Below are 26,402 nucleotides of genomic sequence, written 5' to 3' on the forward strand. Positions count from 1 at the left end.
ATAGGACAAGTTTGCATACTTGTAAGATGGCGCCAAGTATAAAAATCCATGGTTTTTAAGTTTATATGAATGACATTAGCAAAAATGCTAGCATGCTAATAATAGCATGATGAGATAAGAAAAGTTAGCGTACTTGTAAGATGGCGCCTAATATCAAAACGCATGCTTTTTAGGTTTATATGAATTAAATGACCAAAAATGCTAGCATGCTAACAATAGCATGATGAGATAGGACAAGTTAGCGTACTTGTAAGATGGCGCCAAGTATCAAAATCCATGATTTTTAGGTTTATACGAATGAAATTAGCAAAAAAAAAATGCTAGCATGCTAACAATAGCATGATGAGATAGGACAAGTTTGCATACTTGTAAGATGGCGCCTAATATCAAAATGCATGATTTTTAGGTTTATATGAATGAAATTAGCAAAAATGCTAGCATGCTAACATTAGCATGATAAGATAGGAAAAGTTTGCATCGTTGTAAGATGGCGCCAAGTGTCAAAATCCATGATTTTTAGGTTTATATGAATGAAATGAGCAAAAATGCTAGCATGCTAACAATAGCATGATAAGATAGGACAAGTTTGCATACTTGTAAGATGGCACCTAATATCAAAATGCATGATTTTTAGGTTTATATGAATGAAATAAGCAAAAATGCTAGCATGCTAACATTAGCATGATAAGATAGGAAAAGTTTGCATGGTTGTAAGATAGCACCAAGTGTCAAAATCCATGATTTTTAGGTTTATATAAATGACATTAGCAAAAATGCTAGCATGCTAACAATAGCATGATGAGATAGGACAAGTTAGCGTACTTGTAAGATGGCGCCAAGTATCAAAATCCATGATTTTTAGGTTTATACGAATGAAATTAGCAAAAAAAATGCTAGCATGCTAACAATAGCATGATGAGATAGGACAAGTTTGCATACTTGTAAGATGGCGCCTAATATCAAAATGCATGATTTTTAGGTTTATATGAATGAAATTAGCAAAAATGCTAGCATGCTAACATTAGCATGATAAGATAGGAAAAGTTTGCATCGTTGTAAGATGGCGCCAAGTGTCAAAATCCATGATTTTTAGGTTTATATGAATGAAATGAGCAAAAATGCTAGCATGCTAACAATAGCATGATAAGATAGGACAAGTTTGCATACTTGTAAGATGGCGCCAAGTATCAAAATGCATGATTTTTAGGTTTATACGAATGAAATTAGCAAAAAAAAAATGCTAGCATGCTAACAATAGCATGATGAGATAGGACAAGTTTGCATACTTGTAAGATGGCGCCTAATATCAAAATCCATGATTTTTAGGTTTATATGAATGAAATTAGCAAAAATGCTAGCAGGCTAACATTAGCATGATAAGATAGGAAAAGTTTGCATCGTTGTAAGATAGCACCAAGTGTCAAAATCCATGATTTTTAGGTTTATATGAATGAAATGAGCAAAAATGCTAGCATGCTAACAATAGCATGATAAGATAGGACAAGTTTGTGTAGTTGTAAAATGGCGCCAAGTATAAAAATCCTTGGTTTTTAAGTTTATATGAATGACATTAGCAAAAATGCTAGCATGCTAACAATAGCATGACGAGATAGGACAAGTTAGCGTACTTGTAAGATGGCGCCAAGTATCAAAATCCATGATTTTTAGGTTTATACGAATGAAATTAGCAAAAAAAACGCTAGCATGCTAACAATAGCATGATGAGATAGGACAAGTTTGCATACTTGTAAGATGGCGCCTAATATCAAAATGCATGATTTTTAGGTTTATATGAATGAAATTAGCAAAAATGCTAGCATGCTAACATTAGCATGATAAGATAGGAAAAGTTTGCATCGTTGTAAGATGGCGCCTAATATCAAAATGCATGATTTTTAGGTTTATATGAATGAAATTAGCAAAAAAAATGCTAGCATGCTAACAATAGCATGATGAGATAAGAAAAGTTAGCGTACTTGTAAGATGGCGCCTAATATCAAAACCCATGCTTTTTAGGTTTATATGAATTAAATGACCAAAAATGCTAGCATGCTAACAATAGCATGATGCGATAGGACAAGTTAGCGTACTTGTAAGATGGCGCCAAGTATCAAAATCCATGATTTTTAGGTTTATACGAATGAAATTAGCAAAAAAAATGCTAGCATGCTAAAAATAGCATGATGAGATAGGACAAGTTTGCATACTTGTAAGATGGCGCCTAATATCAAAATGCATGATTTTTAGGTTTATATGAATGAAATTAGCAAAAATGCTAGCATGCTAACATTAGCATGATAAGATAGGAAAAGTTTGCATAGTTGTAAGATAGCACCAAGTGTCAAAATCCATGATTTTTAGGTTTATATGAATGAAATGAGCAAAAATGCTAGCATGCTAACAATAGCATGATACGATAGGACAAGTTTGTATAGTTGTAAAATGGCGCCAAGTATAAAATCCACGGTTTTTAAGTTTATATGAATGACATTAGCAAAAATGCTAGCATGCTAACAATAGCATGACAAGATAAGAAAAGTTAGCGTACTTGTAAGATGGCGCCTAATATCAAAACCCATGCTTTTTAGGTTTATATGAATTAAATGACCAAAAATGCTAGCATGCTAACAATAGCATGATGAGATAGGACAAGTTAGCGTACTTGTAAGATGGCGCCAAGTATCAAAATCCATGATTTTTAGGTTTATACGAATGAAATTAGCAAAAAAAATGCTAGCATGCTAACAATAGCATGAGGAGATAGGACAAGTTTGCATACTTGTAAGATGGCGCCTAATATCAAAATGCATGATTTTTAGGTTTATATGAATGAAATTAGCAAAAATGCTAGAATGCTAACATAAGCATGATAAGATAGGAAAAGTTTGCATAGTTGTAAGATAGCACCAAGTGTCAAAATCCATGATTTTTAGGTTTATATGAATGAAATGAGCAAAAATGCTAGCATGCCAACAATAGCATGATAAGATAGGACAAGTTTGTGTAGTTGTAAAATGGCGCCAAGTATAAAAATGCATGGTTTTTAAGTTTATATGAATGACATTAGCAAAAATGCTAGCATGCTAACAATAGCATGACGAGATAAGAAAAGTTAGCGTACTTGTAAGATGGCGCCTAATATCAAAACCCATGCTTTTTAGGTTTATATGAATTAAATGACCAAAAATGCTAGCATGCTAACAATAGCGTGATGAGATAGGACAAGTTAGCATACTTGTAAGATGGCGCCTAATATCAAAATGCATGATTTTTAGGTTTATATGAATGAAATGAGCAAAAATGCTAGCATGCTAACAATAGCATGATAAGATAGGACAAGTTTGTGTAGTTGTAAAATGGCGCCAAGTATAAAAATCCTTGGTTTTTAAGTTTATATGAATGACATTAGCAAAAATGCTAGCATGCTAACAATAGCATGACGACATAAGAAAAGTTAGCGTACTTGTAAGATGGCGCCTAATATCAAAACCCATGCTTTTTAGGTTTATATGAATTAAATGACCAAAAATGCTAGCATGCTAACAATAGCATGATGAGATAGGACAAGTTAGCGTACTTGTAAGATGGCGCCAAGTATCAAAATCCATGATTTTTAGGTTTATATGAATGAAATGAGCAAAAATGCTAGCATGCTAACAATAGCATGACAAGTTTGTGTAGTTGTAAAATGGCGCCAAGTATAAAATGCATGGTTTTTAAGTTTATATGAATGACATTAGCAAAAATGCTAGCATGCTAACAATAGCATGACGAGATAAGAAAAGTTAGCGTACTTGTAAGATGGCGCCAAGTATCAAATTCCATGATTTTTAGGTTTATACGAATGGAATTAGCAAAAAAAATGCTAGCATGCTAACAATAGCATGATGAGATAGGACAAGTTTGCATACTTGTAAGATGGCGCCTAATATCAAAATGCATGATTTTTAGGTTTATACGAATGAAATTAGCAAAAATGCTAGCATGCTAACATTAGCATGATAAGATAGGAAAATGTTGCATACTTGTAAGATGGCGCCTAATATTAAAATCCATGATTTTTAGGTTTATATGAATGAAATTAGCAAAAAAAATGCTAGCATGCTAACAATAGCATGATAAGATAGGAAAAGTTTGCATACTTGTAAGATGGCGCCTAATATCAAAATGCATGATTTTTAGGTTTATACGAATGAAATTAGCAAAAATGCTAGCATGCTAACATTAGCATGATAAGATAAGAAAAGTTAGCGTACTTGTAAGATGGCGCCTAATATCAAAATGCATGATTTTTAGGTTTATACGAATGAAATGAGCAAAAATGCTAGCATGCTAACATTAGCATGATAAGATAAGAAAAGTTAGCGTGCTTGTAAGATGGCGCCTAATATCAAAATGCATGATTTTTAGGTTTATATGAATGAAATTAGCAAAAATGCTAGCATGCTAACATTAGCATGATAAGATAGGACAAGTTTGTGTAGTTGTAAGATGGCGCCTAATGTCAAAATCCATGATTTTTAGGTTTATACGAATGAAATTAGCAAAGATGCTAGCATGCTAACATTAGCATAAGATAAGTCTACATGGGTGTTGTTGAAAGGGTTCTACGGGTGCAATGTAGCGCTCCCATTAGCTGCCTTGTTAGCCACCTCTTACTTGCCTTCTTTTACAACTCAGAACACGTGTTGTGTGACAACAGTCCCAAGAAGAAGTGCACTTCCCCTTTAAGAAGCACGCTAACAAACACGGGCGTTCTTTCAAAGTTTGCATAGAAGAGGACTTCCTTTTTGACCTCGTCATTGATTGTGTGACCTTGACAAGGTTCTGCAGAGGTCGTCAGTTCAGGAAGTGCCACCGCTGTTAAACGGAGGTCGCTCGCAGCCGCAGCAGCGCTCACTTCCTTCCTCGTCCTCCCAGAGCGACTCCTGTGCTCCGGACTCCCCGCCCACCTCGCAGGACTTCTCCAGGGGAGGATCTCCACAGCACAGCAGCTCCCCTCCGGGTGTGTCCACCTGGGCGGCCCCGGTCGACACCACCACCTCCCAGGCCGACACCACCACCTCCCTCCTCATGGCCGCCAACACCATCAACCTGTCGCCCAGCCTCATCCCCTCCACCGTCATGTCCGTCAAGCAGGTGTCGCCGTCCGGGGGCGTGACCCTCGCCATCCCGCACAGCCCGCCGCTGCCCCACAGCGCCCCCCTCTCCAGGGCCGTCACACCTGTGCACCAGGGGGCGGGGCCGGCAGGTAACAGCACGCCGCCTTGGCTGATGAAGGCCGCCGACATGTGCGGCACGTCCACGCTTCCTCTACCCAGGAGGCCCGGCGGCGAAGTGAGGCCGGCTGGCTTTCCGGGTAAGCTGCACCACAAAGTGTACTTGCAAGATGGCGCCGAGTATCGAATGCCATGATGTTTAGGTTTGTATGCTAACGTTAGCATGACGGCGGAGGAAAAATTGTCGTACTTGTACGATGGCGGCGAGTATCAAAATCCTTGATTTTTAGGTTTATATGTATGAAATTAGCAAAAATGCTAGCATAAAACATTAGCATGTTAAAGTTAGCATGTTAAAGTTAGCATGCTAACGTTAGCATGACGACAGAGGAAAAATTGTCGTACTTGTACGATGGCGGCGAGTATCAAAATCCTTGATTTTTAGGTTTATATGTATGAAATTAGCAAAAATGCTAGCATAAAACATTAGCATGTTAAAGTTAGCATGTTAAAGTTAGCATGCTAACGTTAGCATGACGACAGAGGAAAAATTGTCGTACTTGTACGATGGCGGCGAGTATCAAAATCCTTGATTTTTAGGTTTATATGTATGAAATTAGCAAAAATGCTAGCATAAAACATTAGCATGTTAAAGTTAGCATGTTAAAGTTAGCATGCTAACGTTAGCATGACGACGGAGGAAAAATTGTCGTACTTGTACGATGTCGGCGAGTATCAAAATCCTTGATTTTTAGGTGTATATGTATGAAATTAGCAAAAATGCTAGCATAAAACATTAGCATGTTAAAGTTAGCATGTTAAAGTTAGCATGCTAACGTTAGCATGACAACAGAGGAAAAATTGTCGTACATGTAAGATGACGCCAAGTATCAAAATTCATGATTTTGGGGTTTATATGAATGAAATGAGCAAAAATGCTAGCATAGAACGTTAGCATGACGACAGAGGAAAAATTGTTGTACGTGTAAGATGACGCCAAGTATAAAAATACATGATTTTTAGTTTTATATGAATGAAATTAGCAAAAATGCTAGCATAAAACGTTAGCATGCTAACCTTAGAATGACGACAGAGGAAAAATTGTTGTATGTGTAAGATGGCGCCAAGTATCAAAATCCATGATTTTTAGGTTTATACGAATGACATTAGCAAAAATGCTAGCATAAACATTAGCATGCTAATGTTAGCATGACGACAGAGGAAAAATTGTCGTACTTGTACGATGGCGGCAAGTATCAAAATCCTTGATTTTTAGGTTTATATGTATGAAATTAGCAAAAATGCTAGCATAAAACATTAGCATGTTAAAGTTAGCATGCTAACGTTAGCATGACGACAGAAGAAAAATTGTCGTACTTGTAAGATGGCGCCAAGTATCAAAATCCATGATTTTTAGTTTTTTATGAATGAAATTAGCAAAAATGCTAGCATAAAACGTTAGCATGCTAACCTTAGCATGACGACAGAGGAAAAATTGTTGTACGTGTAAGATGGCGCCAAGTATCAAAATCCATGATTTTTAGGTTTATACGAATGACATTAGCAAAAATGCTTGCACAAACATTAGCATGCTAATGTTAGCATGACGACAGACGAAAAATTGTCGTACTTGTACGATGGCGGCAAGTATCAAAATTCATGATTTTGGGGTTTATGTGGATGAAATGAGCAAAAATGCTAGCATAAAACATTAGCATGTTAAAGTTAGCATGCTAACATTAGCATGACGACAGAGGAAAAATTGTCGTACTTGTACGATGGCGGCAAGTATCAAAATCCATGATTTTTGGGTTTATATGAATGAAATTAGCAAAAATGCTAGCATAAAACATTAGCATGTTAAAGTTAGCATGCTAACGTTAGCATGACGACAGAGGAAAAATTGTCGTACATGTAAGATGACGCCAAGTATCAAAATTCATGATTTTGGGGTTTATATGAATGAAATTAGTAAAAATGCTAGCATAAAACATTAGCATGTTAAAGTTAGCATGCTAACGTTAGCATGACGACAGAGGAAAAATTGCCGTACTTGTAAGATGACGCCAAGTATCAAAATCCATGATTTTTGGGTTTATATGAATTAAATTAACAAAAATGCTAGTATAAAACGTTAGCATGCTAACCTTAGCATGCCGACAGAGGAAAAATTGTTGTACGTGTAAGATGGCGCCAAGTATCAAAATCCATTATTTTTAGGTTTATACGAATGACATTAGCAAAAATGCTAGCATAAACATTAGCATGCTAATGTTAGCATGACGACAGAGGAAAAATTGCCATACTCGTAAGATAACGGCAAGTATCAAAATCCATGATTTTTGGGTTTATATGAATGAAATTAGCAAAAATGCTAGCATAGAACGTTAGCATGACGACAGAGGAAAAATTGTCGTACTTGTAAGATGGCACCAAGTATCAAAATCCATGATTTTTGGGTTTATATGAATGAAATTAGCAAAAATGCTAGCATAAAACATTAGCATGTTAAAGTTAGCATGCTAACATTAGCATGACGACAGAGGAAAAATTGTCGTACTTGTAAGATGACACCAAGTATCAAAATCCATGATTTTTAGTTTTATATGAATGAAATTAGCAAAAATGCTAGCATAAAACATTAGCATGTTAAAGTTAGCATGCTGACGTTAGCATGACGACAGAGGAAAAATTGTCGTACTTGTACGATGGCGGCAAGTATCAAAATCCATGATTTTTAGTTTTATATGAATGAAATTAGCAAAAATGCTAGCATAAAACATTAGCATGTTAAAGTTAGCATGCTAACGTTAGCATGACGACAGAGGAAAAATTGTCGTACTTGTAAGATGACGCCAAGTATCAAAATCCATGACTTTTGGGTTAATATGAGTGAAATTAGCAAAAATGCTAGCATAAAACATTAGCATGCTAACGTTAGCATGACGACAGAGGAAAAATTGTCGTTAGTGTAAGATGGCGCCAAGTATCAAAATCCATGATTTTTAGGTTTACATGAATGAAATTAGCAAAAATGCTAGCATAAAACATTAGCATGTTAAAGTTAGCATGCTAACGTTAGCATGACGACAGGGGAAAAATTGTTGTAAGTGTAAGATGACGCCAAGTATCAAATCCATGATTTTTGGGTTAATATGAATGAAATTAGCAAAAATGCTAGCATAAAACATTAGCATGCTAACGTTAGCATGACGACAGAGGAAAAATTGTTGTACGTGTAAGATGACGCCAAGTATCAAATCCATGATTTTTGGGTTAATATGAATGAAATTAGCAAAAATGCTAGCATAAAACATTAGCATGCTAACGTTAGCATGACGACCGAGGAAAAATTGTCGTTAGTGTAAGATGGCGCCAAGTATCAAAATCCATGATTTTTAGGTTTACATGAATGAAATTAGCAAAAATGCTAGCATAAAACATTAGCATGTTAAAGTTAGCATGCTAACGTTAGCATGACGACAGAGGAAAAATTGTTGTACGTGTAAGATGACGCCAAGTATCAAATCCATGATTTTTGGGTCAATATGAATGAAATTAGCAAAAATGCTAGCATAAAACATTAGCATGCTAACGTTAGCATGACGACAGAGGAAAAATTGTCGTTAGTGTAAGATGGCGCCAAGTATCAAAATCCATGATTTTTAGATTTACATGAATGAAATTAGCAAAAATGCTAGCATAAAACATTAGCATGTTAAAGTTAGCATGCTAACGTTAGCATGACGACAGAGGAAAAATTGTTGTACGTGTATGATGACGCCAAGTATCAAAATCCATGATTTTTGGGTTAATATAAATGAAATTAGCAAAAATGCTAGCATAAAACATTAGCATGTTAAAGTTAGCATGCTAACGTTAGCATGACAACAGAGGAAAAATTGTTGTATGTGTAAGATGACGCCAAGTATCAAAATCCATGATTTTTGGGTTAATATGAATGAAATTAGCAAAAATGCTAGCATAAAACATTAGCATGCTAACATTAGCATGACGGCAGGGGAAAAATTGTCGTTAGTGTAAGATGGCGCCAAGTATCAAAATCCATGATTTTTAGGTTTACATGAATGAAATTAGCAAAAATGATAGCATAAAACATTAGCATGTTAAAGTTAGCATGCTAACGTTAGCATGACGACAGAGGAAAAATTGTTGTACGTGTAAGATGACGCCAAGTATCAAATCCATGATTTTTGTGTTATTATGTATGAAATTAGCAAAAATGCTAGCATAAAACATTAGCATGCTAACGTTAGCATGACGACAGAGGAAAAATTGTCGTACTTGTAAGATGGCGCCAAGTATCAAAATCCATGATTTTTAGGTTTACATGAATGAAATGAGCAAAAATGCTAGCATAAAACATTAGCATGTTAAAGTTAGCATGCTAACGTTAGCATGACGACAGAGGAAAAATTGTTGTACGTGTAAGATGACGCCAAGTATCAAAATCCATGACTTTTGGGTTAATATGAATGAAATTAGCAAAAATGCTAGCATAAAACATTAGCATGCTAACATTAGCATGACGGCAGAGGAAAAATTGTCGTTAGTGTAAGATGGCGCCAAGTATCAAAATCCATGATTTTTAGGTTTACATGAATGAAATTAGCAAAAATGCTAGCATAAAACATTAGCATGTTAAAGTTAGCATGCTAACGTTAGCATGACGACAGAGGAAAAATTGTTGTACGTGTAAGATGACGCCAAGTATCAAATCCATGATTTTTGGGTTAATATGAATGAAATTAGCAAAAATGCTAGCATAAAACATTAGCATGCTAACGTTAGCATGACGACAGAGGAAAAATTGTCGTTAGTGTAAGATGGCGCCAAGTATCAAAATCCATGATTTTTAGGTTTACATGAATGAAATGAGCAAAAATGCTAGCATAAAACATTAGCATGTTAAAGTTAGCATGCTAACGTTAGCATGACGACAGAGGAAAAATTGTTGTACGTGTAAGATGACGCCAAGTATCAAATCCATGATTTTTGTGTTATTATGTATGAAATTAGCAAAAATGCTAGCATAAAACATTAGCATGCTAACGTTAGCATGACGACAGAGGAAAAATTGTCGTTAGTGTAAGATGGCGCCAAGTATCAAAATCCATGATTTTTAGGTTTACATGAATGAAATTAGCAAAAATGCTAGCATAAAACATTAGCATGTTAAAGTTAGCATGCTAACGTTAGCATGACGACAGAGGAAAAATTGTTGTACGTGTAAGATGACGCCAAGTATCAAATCCATGATTTTTGTGTTATTATGTATGAAATTAGCAAAAATGCTAGCATAAAACATTAGCATGCTAACGTTAGCATGACGACAGAGGAAAAATTGTCGTACTTGTAAGATGGCGCCAAGTATCAAAATCCATGATTTTTAGGTTTACATGAATGAAATTAGCAAAAATGCTAGCATAAAACATTAGCATGTTAAAGTTAGCATGCTAACGTTAGCATGACGACAGAGGAAAAATTGTTGTACGTGTAAGATGACGCCAAGTATCAAAATCCATGACTTTTGGGTTAATATGAATGAAATTAGCAAAAATGCTAGCATAAAACATTAGCATGCTAACATTAGCATGACGGCAGAGGAAAAATTGTCGTTAGTGTAAGATGGCGCCAAGTATCAAAATCCATGATTTTTAGGTTTACATGAATGAAATTAGCAAAAATGCTAGCATAAAACATTAGCATGTTAAAGTTAGCATGCTAACGTTAGCATGACGACAGAGGAAAAATTGTTGTACGTGTAAGATGACGCCAAGTATCAAATCCATGATTTTTGGGTTAATATGAATGAAATTAGCAAAAATGCTAGCATAAAACATTAGCATGCTAACGTTAGCATGACGACAGAGGAAAAATTGTCGTTAGTGTAAGATGGCGCCAAGTATCAAAATCCATGATTTTTAGGTTTACATGAATGTAATTAGCAAAAATGCTAGCATAAAACATTAGCATGTTAAAGTTAGCATGCTAACGTTAGCATGACGACAGAGGAAAAATTGTTGTACGTGTAAGATGACGCCAAGTATCAAATCCATGATTTTTGGGTTAATATGAATGAAATTAGCAAAAATGCTAGCATAAAACATTAGCATGCTAACGTTAGCATGACGACAGAGGAAAAATTGTCGTTAGTGTAAGATGGCGCCAAGTATCAAAATCCATGATTTTTAGGTTTACATGAATGAAATGAGCAAAAATGCTAGCATAAAACATTAGCATGTTAAAGTTAGCATGCTAACGTTAGCATGACGACAGAGGAAAAATTGTTGTACGTGTAAGATGACGCCAAGTATCAAATCCATGATTTTTGTGTTATTATGTATGAAATTAGCAAAAATGCTAGCATAAAACATTAGCATGCTAACGTTAGCATGACGACAGAGGAAAAATTGTCGTTAGTGTAAGATGGCGCCAAGTATCAAAATCCATGATTTTTAGGTTTACATGAATGAAATTGGCAAAAATGCTAGCATAAAACATTAGCATGTTAAAGTTAGCATGCTAACGTTAGCATGACGACAGAGGAAAAATTGTTGTACGTGTAAGATGACGCCAAGTATCAAATCCATGATTTTTGTGTTATTATGTATGAAATTAGCAAAAATGCTAGCATAAAACATTAGCATGCTAACGTTAGCATGACGACAGAGGAAAAATTGTCGTACTTGTAAGATGGCGCCAAGTATCAAAATCCATGATTTTTAGGTTTACATGAATGAAATTAGCAAAAATGCTAGCATAAAACATTAGCATGTTAAAGTTAGCATGCTAACGTTAGCATGACGACAGAGGAAAAATTGTTGTACGTGTAAGATGACGCCAAGTATCAAAATCCATGACTTTTGGGTTAATATGAATGAAATTAGCAAAAATGCTAGCATAAAACATTAGCATGCTAACATTAGCATGACGGCAGAGGAAAAATTGTCGTTAGTGTAAGATGGCGCCAAGTATCAAAATCCATGATTTTTAGGTTTACATGAATGAAATTAGCAAAAATGCTAGCATAAAACATTAGCATGTTAAAGTTAGCATGCTAACGTTAGCATGACGACAGAGGAAAAATTGTTGTACGTGTAAGAGGACGCCAAGTATCAAATCCATGATTTTTGGGTTAATATGAATGAAATTAGCAAAAATGCTAGCATAAAACATTAGCATGCTAACGTTAGCATGACGACAGAGGAAAAATTGTCGTTAGTGTAAGATGGCGCCAAGTATCAAAATCCATGATTTTTAGGTTTACATGAATGAAATTAGCAAAAATGCTAGCATAAAACATTAGCATGTTAAAGTTAGCATGCTAACGTTAGCATGACGACAGAGGAAAAATTGTTGTACGTGTAAGATGATGCCAAGTATCAAATCCATGATTTTTGGGTTAATATGAATGAAATTAGCAAAAATGCTAGTATAAAACATTAGTATGCTAACGTTAGCATGACGACCGAGGAAAAAATGTCGTTAGTGTAAGATGGCGCCAAGTATCAAAATCCATGATTTTTAGGTTTACATGAATGAAATTAGCAAAAATGCTGGCATTAAACATTAGCATGTTAAAGTTAGCATGCTAACGTTAGCATGACGACAGAGGAAAAATTGTTGTACGTGTAAGATGACGCCAAGTATCAAAATCCATGACTTTTGGGTTAATATGAATGAAATTAGCAAAAATGCTAGCATAAAACATTAGCATGCTAACATTAGCATGACGACAGAGGAAGAATTGTCGTTAGTGTAAGATGGCGCCAAGTATCAAAATCCATGATTTTTAGGTTTACATGAATGAAATTAGCAAAAATGCTAGCATAAAACATTAGCATGTTAAAGTTAGTATGCTAACGTTAGCATGACGACAGAGGAAAAATTGTTGTACGTGTAAGATGACGCCAAGTATCAAAATACATGATTTTTAGTTTTATATGAATGAAATTAGCAAAAATGCTAGCATAAAACGTTAGCATGCTAACCTTAGAATGACGACAGAGGAAAAATTGTTGTATGTGTAAGATGGCGCCAAGTATCAAAATCCATGATTTTTAGGTTTATACGAATGACATTAGCAAAAATGCTAGCATAAACATTAGCATGCTAATGTTAGCATGACGACAGAGGAAAAATTGTCGTACTTGTACGATGGCGGCAAGTATCAAAATCCTTGATTTTTAGGTTTATATGTATGAAATTAGCAAAAATGCTAGCATAAAACATTAGCATGTTAAAGTTAGCATGCTAACGTTAGCATGACGACAGAAGAAAAATTGTCGTACTTGTAAGATGGCGCCAAGTATCAAAATCCATGATTTTTAGTTTTTTATGAATGAAATTAGCAAAAATGCTAGCATAAAACGTTAGCATGCTAACCTTAGCATGACGACAGAGGAAAAATTGTTGTACGTGTAAGATGGCGCCAAGTATCAAAATCCATGATTTTTAGGTTTATACGAATGACATTAGCAAAAATGCTTGCACAAACATTAGCATGCTAATGTTAGCATGACGACAGACGAAAAATTGTCGTACTTGTACGATGGCGGCAAGTATCAAAATTCATGATTTTGGGGTTTATGTGGATGAAATGAGCAAAAATGCTAGCATAAAACATTAGCATGTTAAAGTTAGCATGCTAACATTAGCATGACGACAGAGGAAAAATTGTCGTACTTGTACGATGGCGGCAAGTATCAAAATCCATGATTTTTGGGTTTATATGAATGAAATTAGCAAAAATGCTAGCATAAAACATTAGCATGTTAAAGTTAGCATGCTAACGTTAGCATGACGACAGAGGAAAAATTGTCGTACATGTAAGATGACGCCAAGTATCAAAATTCATGATTTTGGGGTTTATATGAATGAAATTAGTAAAAATGCTAGCATAAAACATTAGCATGTTAAAGTTAGCATGCCAACGTTAGCATGACGACAGAGGAAAAATTGCCGTACTTGTAAGATGACGCCAAGTATCAAAATCCATGATTTTTGGGTTTATATGAATTAAATTAACAAAAATGCTAGTATAAAACGTTAGCATGCTAACCTTAGCATGCCGACAGAGGAAAAATTGTTGTACGTGTAAGATGGCGCCAAGTATCAAAATCCATGATTTTTAGGTTTATACGAATGACATTAGCAAAAATGCTAGCATAAACATTAGCATGCTAATGTTAGCATGACGACAGAGGAAAAATTGCCATACTCGTAAGATAACGGCAAGTATCAAAATCCATGATTTTTGGGTTTATATGAATGAAATTAGCAAAAATGCTAGCATAGAACGTTAGCATGACGACAGAGGAAAAATTGTCGTACTTGTAAGATGGCACCAAGTATCAAAATCCATGATTTTTGGGTTTATATGAATGAAATTAGCAAAAATGCTAGCATAAAACATTAGCATGTTAAAGTTAGCATGCTAACATTAGCATGACGACAGAGGAAAAATTGTCGTACTTGTAAGATGACACCAAGTATCAAAATCCATGATTTTTAGTTTTATATGAATGAAATTAGCAAAAATGCTAGCATAAAACATTAGCATGTTAAAGTTAGCATGCTGACGTTAGCATGACGACAGAGGAAAAATTGTCGTACTTGTACGATGGCGGCAAGTATCAAAATCCATGATTTTTAGTTTTATATGAATGAAATTAGCAAAAATGCTAGCATAAAACATTAGCATGTTAAAGTTAGCATGCTAACGTTAGCATGACGACAGAGGAAAAATTGTCGTACTTGTAAGATGACGCCAAGTATCAAAATCCATGACTTTTGGGTTAATATGAGTGAAATTAGCAAAAATGCTAGCATAAAACATTAGCATGCTAACGTTAGCATGACGACAGAGGAAAAATTGTCGTTAGTGTAAGATGGCGCCAAGTATCAAAATCCATGATTTTTAGGTTTACATGAATGAAATTAGCAAAAATGCTAGCATAAAACATTAGCATGTTAAAGTTAGCATGCTAACGTTAGCATGACGACAGGGGAAAAATTGTTGTAAGTGTAAGATGACGCCAAGTATCAAATCCATGATTTTTGGGTTAATATGAATGAAATTAGCAAAAATGCTAGCATAAAACATTAGCATGCTAACGTTAGCATGACGACAGAGGAAAATTGTTGTACGTGTAAGATGACGCCAAGTATCAAATCCATGATTTTTGGGTTAATATGAATGAAATTAGCAAAAATGCTAGCATAAAACATTAGCATGCTAACGTTAGCATGACGACCGAGGAAAAATTGTCGTTAGTGTAAGATGGCGCCAAGTATCAAAATCCATGATTTTTAGGTTTACATGAATGAAATTAGCAAAAATGCTAGCATAAAACATTAGCATGTTAAAGTTAGCATGCTAACGTTAGCATGACGACAGAGGAAAAATTGTTGTACGTGTAAGATGACGCCAAGTATCAAATCCATGATTTTTGGGTCAATATGAATGAAATTAGCAAAAATGCTAGCATAAAACATTAGCATGCTAACGTTAGCATGACGACAGAGGAAAAATTGTCGTTAGTGTAAGATGGCGCCAAGTATCAAAATCCATGATTTTTAGATTTACATGAATGAAATTAGCAAAAATGCTAGCATAAAACATTAGCATGTTAAAGTTAGCATGCTAACGTTAGCATGACGACAGAGGAAAAATTGTTGTACGTGTATGATGACGCCAAGTATCAAAATCCATGATTTTTGGGTTAATATAAATGAAATTAGCAAAAATGCTAGCATAAAACATTAGCATGTTAAAGTTAGCATGCTAACGTTAGCATGACAACAGAGGAAAAATTGTTGTATGTGTAAGATGACGCCAAGTATCAAAATCCATGATTTTTGGGTTAATATGAATGAAATTAGCAAAAATGCTAGCATAAAACATTAGCATGCTAACATTAGCATGACGGCAGGGGAAAAATTGTCGTTAGTGTAAGATGGCGCCAAGTATCAAAATCCATGATTTTTAGGTTTACATGAATGAAATTAGCAAAAATGATAGCATAAAACATTAGCATGTTAAAGTTAGCATGCTAACGTTAGCATGACGACAGAGGAAAAATTGTTGTACGTGTAAGATGACGCCAAGTATCAAATCCATGATTTTTGTGTTATTATGTATGAAATTAGCAAAAATGCTAGCATAAAACATTAGCATGCTAACGTTAGCATGACGACAGAGGAAAAATTGTCGTACTTGTAAGATGGCGCCAAGTATCAAAATCCATGATTTTTAGGTTTACATGAATGAAATGAGCAAAAATGCTAGCATAAAACATTAGCATGTTAAAGTTAGCATGCTAACGTTAGCATGACGACAGAGGAAAAATTGTTGTACGTGTAAGATGACGCCAAGTATCAAAATCCATGACTTTTGGGTTAATATGAATGAAATTAGCAAAAATGCTAGCATAAAACATTAGCATGCTAACATTAGCATGACGGCAGAGGAAAAATTGTCGTTAGTGTAAGATGGCGCCAAGTATCAAAATCCATGATTTTTAGGTTTACATGAATGAAATTAGCAAAAATGCTAGCATAAAACATTAGCATGTTAAAGTTAGCATGCTAACGTTAGCATGACGACAGAGGAAAAATTGTTGTACGTGTAAGATGACGCCAAGTATCAAATCCATGATTTTTGGGTTAATATGAATGAAATTAGCAAAAATGCTAGCATAAAACATTAGCATGCTAACGTTAGCATGACGACAGAGGAAAAATTGTCGTTAGTGTAAGATGGCGCCAAGTATCAAAATCCATGATTTTTAGGTTTACATGAATGAAATGAGCAAAAATGCTAGCATAAAACATTAGCATGTTAAAGTTAGCATGCTAACGTTAGCATGACGACAGAGGAAAAATTGTTGTACGTGTAAGATGACGCCAAGTATCAAATCCATGATTTTTGTGTTATTATGTATGAAATTAGCAAAAATGCTAGCATAAAACATTAGCATGCTAACGTTAGCATGACGACAGAGGAAAAATTGTCGTTAGTGTAAGATGGCGCCAAGTATCAAAATCCATGATTTTTAGGTTTACATGAATGAAATTAGCAAAAATGCTAGCATAAAACATTAGCATGTTAAAGTTAGCATGCTAACGTTAGCATGACGACAGAGGAAAAATTGTTGTACGTGTAAGATGACGCCAAGTATCAAATCCATGATTTTTGTGTTATTATGTATGAAATTAGCAAAAATGCTAGCATAAAACATTAGCATGCTAACGTTAGCATGACGACAGAGGAAAAATTGTCGTACTTGTAAGATGGCGCCAAGTATCAAAATCCATGATTTTTAGGTTTACATGAATGAAATTAGCAAAAATGCTAGCATAAAACATTAGCATGTTAAAGTTAGCATGCTAACGTTAGCATGACGACAGAGGAAAAATTGTTGTACGTGTAAGATGACGCCAAGTATCAAAATCCATGACTTTTGGGTTAATATGAATGAAATTAGCAAAAATGCTAGCATAAAACATTAGCATGCTAACATTAGCATGACGGCAGAGGAAAAATTGTCGTTAGTGTAAGATGGCGCCAAGTATCAAAATCCATGATTTTTAGGTTTACATGAATGAAATTAGCAAAAATGCTAGCATAAAACATTAGCATGTTAAAGTTAGCATGCTAACGTTAGCATGACGACAGAGGAAAAATTGTTGTACGTGTAAGATGACGCCAAGTATCAAATCCATGATTTTTGGGTTAATATGAATGAAATTAGCAAAAATGCTAGCATAAAACATTAGCATGCTAACGTTAGCATGACGACAGAGGAAAAATTGTCGTTAGTGTAAGATGGCGCCAAGTATCAAAATCCATGATTTTTAGGTTTACATGAATGTAATTAGCAAAAATGCTAGCATAAAACATTAGCATGTTAAAGTTAGCATGCTAACGTTAGCATGACGACAGAGGAAAAATTGTTGTACGTGTAAGATGACGCCAAGTATCAAATCCATGATTTTTGGGTTAATATGAATGAAATTAGCAAAAATGCTAGCATAAAACATTAGCATGCTAACGTTAGCATGACGACAGAGGAAAAATTGTCGTTAGTGTAAGATGGCGCCAAGTATCAAAATCCATGATTTTTAGGTTTACATGAATGAAATGAGCAAAAATGCTAGCATAAAACATTAGCATGTTAAAGTTAGCATGCTAACGTTAGCATGACGACAGAGGAAAAATTGTTGTACGTGTAAGATGACGCCAAGTATCAAATCCATGATTTTTGTGTTATTATGTATGAAATTAGCAAAAATGCTAGCATAAAACATTAGCATGCTAACGTTAGCATGACGACAGAGGAAAAATTGTCGTTAGTGTAAGATGGCGCCAAGTATCAAAATCCATGATTTTTAGGTTTACATGAATGAAATTGGCAAAAATGCTAGCATAAAACATTAGCATGTTAAAGTTAGCATGCTAACGTTAGCATGACGACAGAGGAAAAATTGTTGTACGTGTAAGATGACGCCAAGTATCAAATCCATGATTTTTGTGTTATTATGTATGAAATTAGCAAAAATGCTAGCATAAAACATTAGCATGCTAACGTTAGCATGACGACAGAGGAAAAATTGTCGTACTTGTAAGATGGCGCCAAGTATCAAAATCCATGATTTTTAGGTTTACATGAATGAAATTAGCAAAAATGCTAGCATAAAACATTAGCATGTTAAAGTTAGCATGCTAACGTTAGCATGACGACAGAGGAAAAATTGTTGTACGTGTAAGATGACGCCAAGTATCAAAATCCATGACTTTTGGGTTAATATGAATGAAATTAGCAAAAATGCTAGCATAAAACATTAGCATGCTAACATTAGCATGACGGCAGAGGAAAAATTGTCGTTAGTGTAAGATGGCGCCAAGTATCAAAATCCATGATTTTTAGGTTTACATGAATGAAATTAGCAAAAATGCTAGCATAAAACATTAGCATGTTAAAGTTAGCATGCTAACGTTAGCATGACGACAGAGGAAAAATTGTTGTACGTGTAAGAGGACGCCAAGTATCAAATCCATGATTTTTGGGTTAATATGAATGAAATTAGCAAAAATGCTAGCATAAAACATTAGCATGCTAACGTTAGCATGACGACAGAGGAAAAATTGTCGTTAGTGTAAGATGGCGCCAAGTATCAAAATCCATGATTTTTAGGTTTACATGAATGAAATTAGCAAAAATGCTAGCATAAAACATTAGCATGTTAAAGTTAGCATGCTAACGTTAGCATGACGACAGAGGAAAAATTGTTGTACGTGTAAGATGATGCCAAGTATCAAATCCATGATTTTTGGGTTAATATGAATGAAATTAGCAAAAATGCTAGTATAAAACATTAGTATGCTAACGTTAGCATGACGACCGAGGAAAAAATGTCGTTAGTGTAAGATGGCGCCAAGTATCAAAATCCATGATTTTTAGGTTTACATGAATGAAATTAGCAAAAATGCTGGCATTAAACATTAGCATGTTAAAGTTAGCATGCTAACGTTAGCATGACGACAGAGGAAAAATTGTTGTACGTGTAAGATGACGCCAAGTATCAAAATCCATGACTTTTGGGTTAATATGAATGAAATTAGCAAAAATGCTAGCATAAAACATTAGCATGCTAACATTAGCATGACGACAGAGGAAGAATTGTCGTTAGTGTAAGATGGCGCCAAGTATCAAAATCCATGATTTTTAGGTTTACATGAATGAAATTAGCAAAAATGCTAGCATAAAACATTAGCATGTTAAAGTTAGTATGCTAACGTTAGCATGACGACAGAGGAAAAATTGTTGTACGTGTAAGATGACGCCAAGTATCAAAATCCATGATTTTTGGGTTAATATGAATGAAATTAGCAAAACTGCTAGTATAAAACATTAGCATGCTAACGTTAGCACGATGGCAGAGGAAAAATTGTCGTTAGTGTAAGATGGCGCCAAGTATCAAAATCCATGATTTTTAGGTTTACATGAATGAAATGAGCAAAAATGCTAGCATAAAACATTAGCATGTTAAAGTTAGCATGCTAACGTTAGCATGACGACAGAGGAAAAATTGTTGTACGTGTAAGATGACGCCAAGTATCAAAATCCATGACTTTTGGCTTAATATGAATGAAATTAGCAAAAATGCTAGCATAAAACATTAGCATGCTAACGTTAGCATGACGACCGAGGAAAAAATGTCGTTAGTGTAAGATGGCGCCAAGTATCAAAATCCATGATTTTTAGGTTTACATGAATGAAATGAGCAAAAATGCTAGCATAATACATTAGCATGTTGAAGTTAGCATGCTAACGTTAGCATGACGACAGAGGAAAAATTGTTGTACGTGTAAGATGACGCCAAGTATCAAATCCATGATTTTTGGGTTAATATGAATGAAATTAGCAAAAATGCTAGCATAAAACATTAGCATGTTAAAGTTAGCATGCTAACGTTAGCATGACGACAGAGGAAAAATTGTTGTACGTGTATGATGACGCCAAGTATCAAAATCCATGATTTTTAGGTTTACATGAATGAAATTAGCAAAAATGCTAGCATAAAACATTAGCATGTTAAAGTTAGCATGCTAACGTTAGCATGACGACAGAGGAAAAATTGTTCTACGTGTAAGATGACGCCAAGTATCAAAATCCATGACTTTTGGGTTAATATGAATAAAATTAGCAAAAATGCTGGCATAAAACGTTAGCATGCTAACATTAGCATGATGGGATAGGAAAATGTTGCATACTTGTAAGATGGCGCCAAGTATCAAAATCCATGTTAAGGTTTATATGAATGACATTAGCAAAAATGCTGGCACAAAACGTTAGCATGCTAACATTAGCATGATGGGATAGGAAAATGTTGCATACTTGTAAGATGGCGCCAAGTATCAAAATCCATGTTAAGGTTTATATGAATGACATTAGCAGAAATGCTGGCAAACATTTTTTTAGCATGCTAACGTTAGCATGATGAAATAGGAAAAGTTAGCGTACTTCTAAGATGGCGCCAAGTATGAAAAATGGCTGTTTTTTAGGCGTAAGCATGCCAAAGAAGTTAGCATGCGCTAACGTCTTCCTCCTCCAGGCTCCAGGATGCTACCTCAGTCGGGGCCAACGCGAGTGGCGGCCATGTTTGCTCACTCCCCCGCAGCGTCGGAGGGAGGAGGCGGGGCTTCCCTGCTGCACTTCCTGCCCGGGGACAGCGTCATGCTGCTCATCTCAGAGCCCAGAGACGGGTGGCACTACGGGCAGAACGAGCGCACGGGCCGGTGACCACCTCTTTTTATACAGCTTGTCCTTAAAAACGTGTAGCATAGCATCATTCTTCTTGGGGTTGAAAAATATATCCTATAAATATAAAATAGTAAAAATACATTTAATAATAATGTTATGTCTATTTGTCAAATATGTTTAGGAATCAAACAAGCAAATCATTGTAAAAAGAAATAATACTAAAACCACTAAGACAAATATAATATCAATAGTAATAATGATGATTGATTTATTTGTTTTGGATATGCTTTATTGTTGTGGTAAAAAAAGATATACAAGTAAAATCAATAAATATTACTAACGATGCTACTGCTATTTAATAATACATCTTTTTTTCCACTGCATTTTTAAAATAAATATTATTTTTGTTGTTGTTTAAAAATATATAACAGTAAAATAAATAAATGATACTAAAAAAAAATGTTTTTTTTAAATAATAATAATTATTGTTGTGGTTAAAAAAAAAAAAGAGTAAAATAAATAAATATTATTAACAATGTTACTGCTATTTTATAATATGTATTTTTTTTTAAAAATATTATTTTTGTTGTTGAAAATATATAACAGTAAAATAAATAAATATTACTAAAAAAAACATCTGCCATTTGAAAATACTACTGTCTTTTTCCAAATGTTTTTTTTAAATAATAATAATTATTGTTGTGGTTAAAAAAATAAGAGTAAAATAAATAAATATTATTAACAATGTTACTATTTAATCATATTTATTTTTTTAATAAATATTATTTTTGTTGTTGAAAATATATAACAGTAAAATAAATAAATATTACTAAAAAAACATCTGCCATTTGAAAATACTACTGTCTTTTTCCAAATGTTTTTTTTAAATAATAATAATTATTGTTGTGGTTAAAAAAAATAAGAGTAAAATAAATAAATATTATTAACAATGTTACTGCTATTTAATATGTATTTTTTTAATAAATATTATTTTTGTTGTTGAAAATATATAACAGTAAAATAAATAAATATTACTAAAAAAACATCTGCCATTTGAAAATACTACTGTCTTTTTCCAAATGTTTTTTTTAAATAATAATAATTATTGTTGTGGTTAAAAAAAATAAGAGTAAAATAAATAAATATTATTAACAATGTTACTGCTATTTAATAATACGTATTTTTTTAATAAATGTTATTTTTGTTGTTGAAAATATCTAACAGTAAAATAAATAAATATTACTAAAAAAACATCTGCCATTTGAAAATACTACTGTCTTTTTCCAAATGTTTTTTTTAAATAATAATAATTATTGTTGTGGTTAAAAAAAATAAGAGTAAAATAAATAAATATTATTAACAATGTTACTGCTATTTAATAATACGTATTTTTTTAATAAATGTTATTTTTGTTGTTGAAAATATCTAACAGTAAAATAAATAAATATTACTAAAAAAACATCTGCCATTTGAAAATACTACTGTCTTTTTCCAAATGTTTTTTTAAATAATAATAATTATTGTTGTGGTTAAAAAAAATAAGAGTAAAATAAATAAATATTATTAACAATGTTACTATTTAATCATATGTATTTTTTTAATAAATATTATTTTTGTTGTTGAAAATATATAACAGTAAAATAAATAAATATTACTAAAAAAAACATCTGCCATTCGAAAATACTACTGTCTTTTTCCAAATGTTTTTTTTAAATAATAATAATTATTGTTGTGGTTAAAAAAAATAAGAGTAAAATAAATAAATATTATTAACAATGTTACTGCTATTTAATAATATGTATTTTTTTAATAAATATTATTTTTGTTGTTGAAAATATATAACAGTAAAATAAATAAATATTACTAAAAAAAACATCTGCCATTTGAAAATACTACTGTCTTTTTCCAAATGTTTTTTTTAAATAATAATAATTATTGTTGTGGTTAAAAAAAATAAGAGTAAAATAAATAAATATTATTAACAATGTTACTGCTATTTAATAATATGTATTTTTTTAAATAAATATTATTTTTGTTGTTGAAAATATATAACAGTAAAATAAATAAATATTACTAAAAAAACATCTGCCATTTGAAAATACTACTGTCTTTTTCCAAATGTTTTTTTTAAATAATAATAATTATTGTTGTGGTTAAAAAAAATAAGAGTAAAATAAATAAATATTATTAACAATGTTACTGCTATTTAATAATATGTATTTTTTTAATAAATATGATTTTTGTTGTTGAAAATATATAACAGTAAAATAAATGAATATTACTAAAAAAAACATCTGCCATTTGAAAATACTACTGTCTTTTTCCAAATGTTTTTTTTAAATAATAATAATTATTGTTGTGGTTAAAAAAAATAAGAGTAAAATAAATAAATATTATTAACAATGTTACTGCTATTTAATATGTATTTTTTTAATAAATATTATTTTTGTTGTTGAAAATATATAACAGTAAAATCAATAAATATTACTAACGATGCTACTGCTATTTAATAATACATCTTTTTTTCCACTGTATTTTTTTAATACATTTTATTTTTGTTGTTTAAAAATGTATAACAGTAAAATAAATAAATGATACTAAAAAAAACAACTTCTGCCATTTGAAAATACTACTGTCTTTTTCCAAATGTTTTTTTTAAATAATAATTATTGTTGTGGTTAAAAAAAATAAGAGTAAAATAAATAAATATTATTAACAATGTTACTGCTATTTAATAATATGTATTTTTTTAATAAATATTATTTTTGTTGTTGAAAATATATAACAGTAAAATAAATAAATATTACTAAAAAAAACATCTGCCATTTGAAAATACTACTGTCTTTTTCCAAATGTTTTTTTTAAATAATAATAATTATTGTTGTGGTTAAAAAAAATAAGAGTAAAATAAATAAATATTATTAACAATGTTACTGCTATTTAATAATATGTATTTTTTTAATAAATATGATTTTTGTTGTTTAAAAATATATAACAGTAAAATAAATAAATGATACTAAAAAAAACAACTTCTGCCATTTGAAAATACTACTGTCTTTTTCCAAATGTTTTTTAAATAATAATAATTATTGTTGTGGTTAAAAAAAAATAAGAGTAAAATAAACAAATATTATTAACAATGTTACTGCTATTTAATAATATGTATTTTTTTAATAAATATTATTTTTGTTGTTGAAAATATATAACAGTAAAATAAATAAATATTACTAAAAAAAACATCTGCCATTTGAAAATACTACTGTCTTTTTCCAAATGTTTTTTTAAAATAATAATAATTATTGTTGTGGTTAAAAAAAATAAGAGTAAAATAAACAAATATTATTAACAATGTTACTGCTATTTAATAATATGTATTTTTTTAATAAATATTATTTTTGTTGTTGAAAATATATAACAGTAAAATAAATAAATATTACTAAAAAAAACATCTGCCATTTGAAAATACTACTGTCTTTTTCCAAATGTTTTTTTTAAATAATAATAATTATTGTTGTGGTTAAAAAAAATAAGAGTAAAATAAATAAATATTATTAACAATGTTACTATTTAATCATATGTATTTTTTAAATAAATATTATTTTTGTTGTTGAAAATATATAACAGTAAAATAAATAAATATTACTAAAAAAAACATCTGCCATTTGAAAATACTACTGTCTTTTTCCAAATGTTTTTCTTAAATAATAATTATTATTGTTGTGGTTAAAAAAAATAAGAGTAAAATAAATAAATATTATTAACAATGTTACTATTTAATCATATGTATTTTTTAAATAAATATTATTTTTGTTGTTGAAAATATATAACAGTAAAATAAATAAATATTACTAAAAAAAACATCTGCCATTTGAAAATACTACTGTCTTTTTCCAAATGTTTTTTTTAAATAATAATAATTATTGTTGTGGTTAAAAAAATAAGAGTAAAATAAATAAATATTATTAACAATGTTACTATTTAATCATATGTATTTTTTTAATAAATATTATGTTTGTTGTTGAAAATATATAACAGTTAAATAAATAAATATTACTAAAAAAAACATCTGCCATTTGAAAATACTACTGTCTTTTTCCAAATGTTTTTTTAAATAATAATAATTATTGTTGTGGTTAAAAAAAATAAGAGTAAAATAAATAAATATTATTAACAATGTTACTATTTAATCATATGTATTTTTTTAATAAATATTATTTTTGTTGTTGAAAATATATAACAGTAAAATCAATAAATATTACTAACGATGCTACTGCTATTTAATAATACATCTTTTTTTCCACTGTATTTTTTTAATAAATATTATTTTTGTTGTTTAAAAATATATAACAGTAAAATAAATAAATGATACTAAAAAAAACAACTTCTGCCATTTGAAAATACTACTGTCTTTTTCCAAATGTTTTTTAAATAATAATAATTATTGTTGTGGTTAAAAAAGATAAGAGTAAAATAAACAAATATTATTAACAATGTTACTGCTATTTAATAATATGTATTTTTTTAATCAATATTATTTTTGTTGTTGAAAATATATAACAGTAAAATAAATAAATATTACTAAAAAAACATCTGCCATTTGAAAATACTATTGTCTTTTTCCAAATGTGGGATCTGAGTCGAGGATGTCGTTGTGGCTTGTGCAGCCCTTTGAGACACTCGGGATTTAGGGCTATATAAATAAACTTTGATTGTACGTATTATTGTTGTGGTTGAAAATATATAATAGTACAATTGTTTACCAATACTATTATTTATTTTTTTAAATGTATAGTTTTTAAAAATTAATAATCATCATTATTATTGTTGTGGTTGAAAATGTATAAGTATAAGAAAACAACATAATAAATAAATAATACCAAAACTACTACAA

At 31.8% G+C, this 26,402-nt stretch overlaps 2 protein-coding genes across 6 annotated transcripts in view; one reads left to right on the forward strand and one right to left on the reverse strand.

Annotated features, from left to right (window-relative positions):
- prpf31 (PRP31 pre-mRNA processing factor 31 homolog (yeast)) overlaps window positions 1-26,402 on the reverse strand; it is a 342,441-nt gene that overhangs the window by 180,674 nt on the left and 135,365 nt on the right. The window lies entirely within an intron of this gene.
- zgc:158689 (uncharacterized protein LOC791177 homolog) overlaps window positions 1-26,402 on the forward strand; it is an 84,172-nt gene that overhangs the window by 53,296 nt on the left and 4,474 nt on the right. For 3 of the 4 annotated variants that reach the window (XM_062062481.1, XM_062062483.1, XM_062062484.1), the window contains exons 10-11: window positions 4,825-5,359; window positions 21,363-21,546. In XM_062062481.1, coding sequence (XP_061918465.1) covers window positions 4,825-5,359; window positions 21,363-21,546 — 719 coding nt within the window. The remainder of the gene's footprint in view (window positions 1-4,824; window positions 5,360-21,362; window positions 21,547-26,402) is intronic. The other variant, XM_062062482.1, reaches the window with a different exon arrangement.

The sequence above is a fragment of the Entelurus aequoreus genome, linkage group LG11, assembly GCF_033978785.1.
Source record: "Entelurus aequoreus isolate RoL-2023_Sb linkage group LG11, RoL_Eaeq_v1.1, whole genome shotgun sequence".
Classification (NCBI taxonomy): Eukaryota; Metazoa; Chordata; class Actinopteri; order Syngnathiformes; family Syngnathidae; genus Entelurus; species Entelurus aequoreus.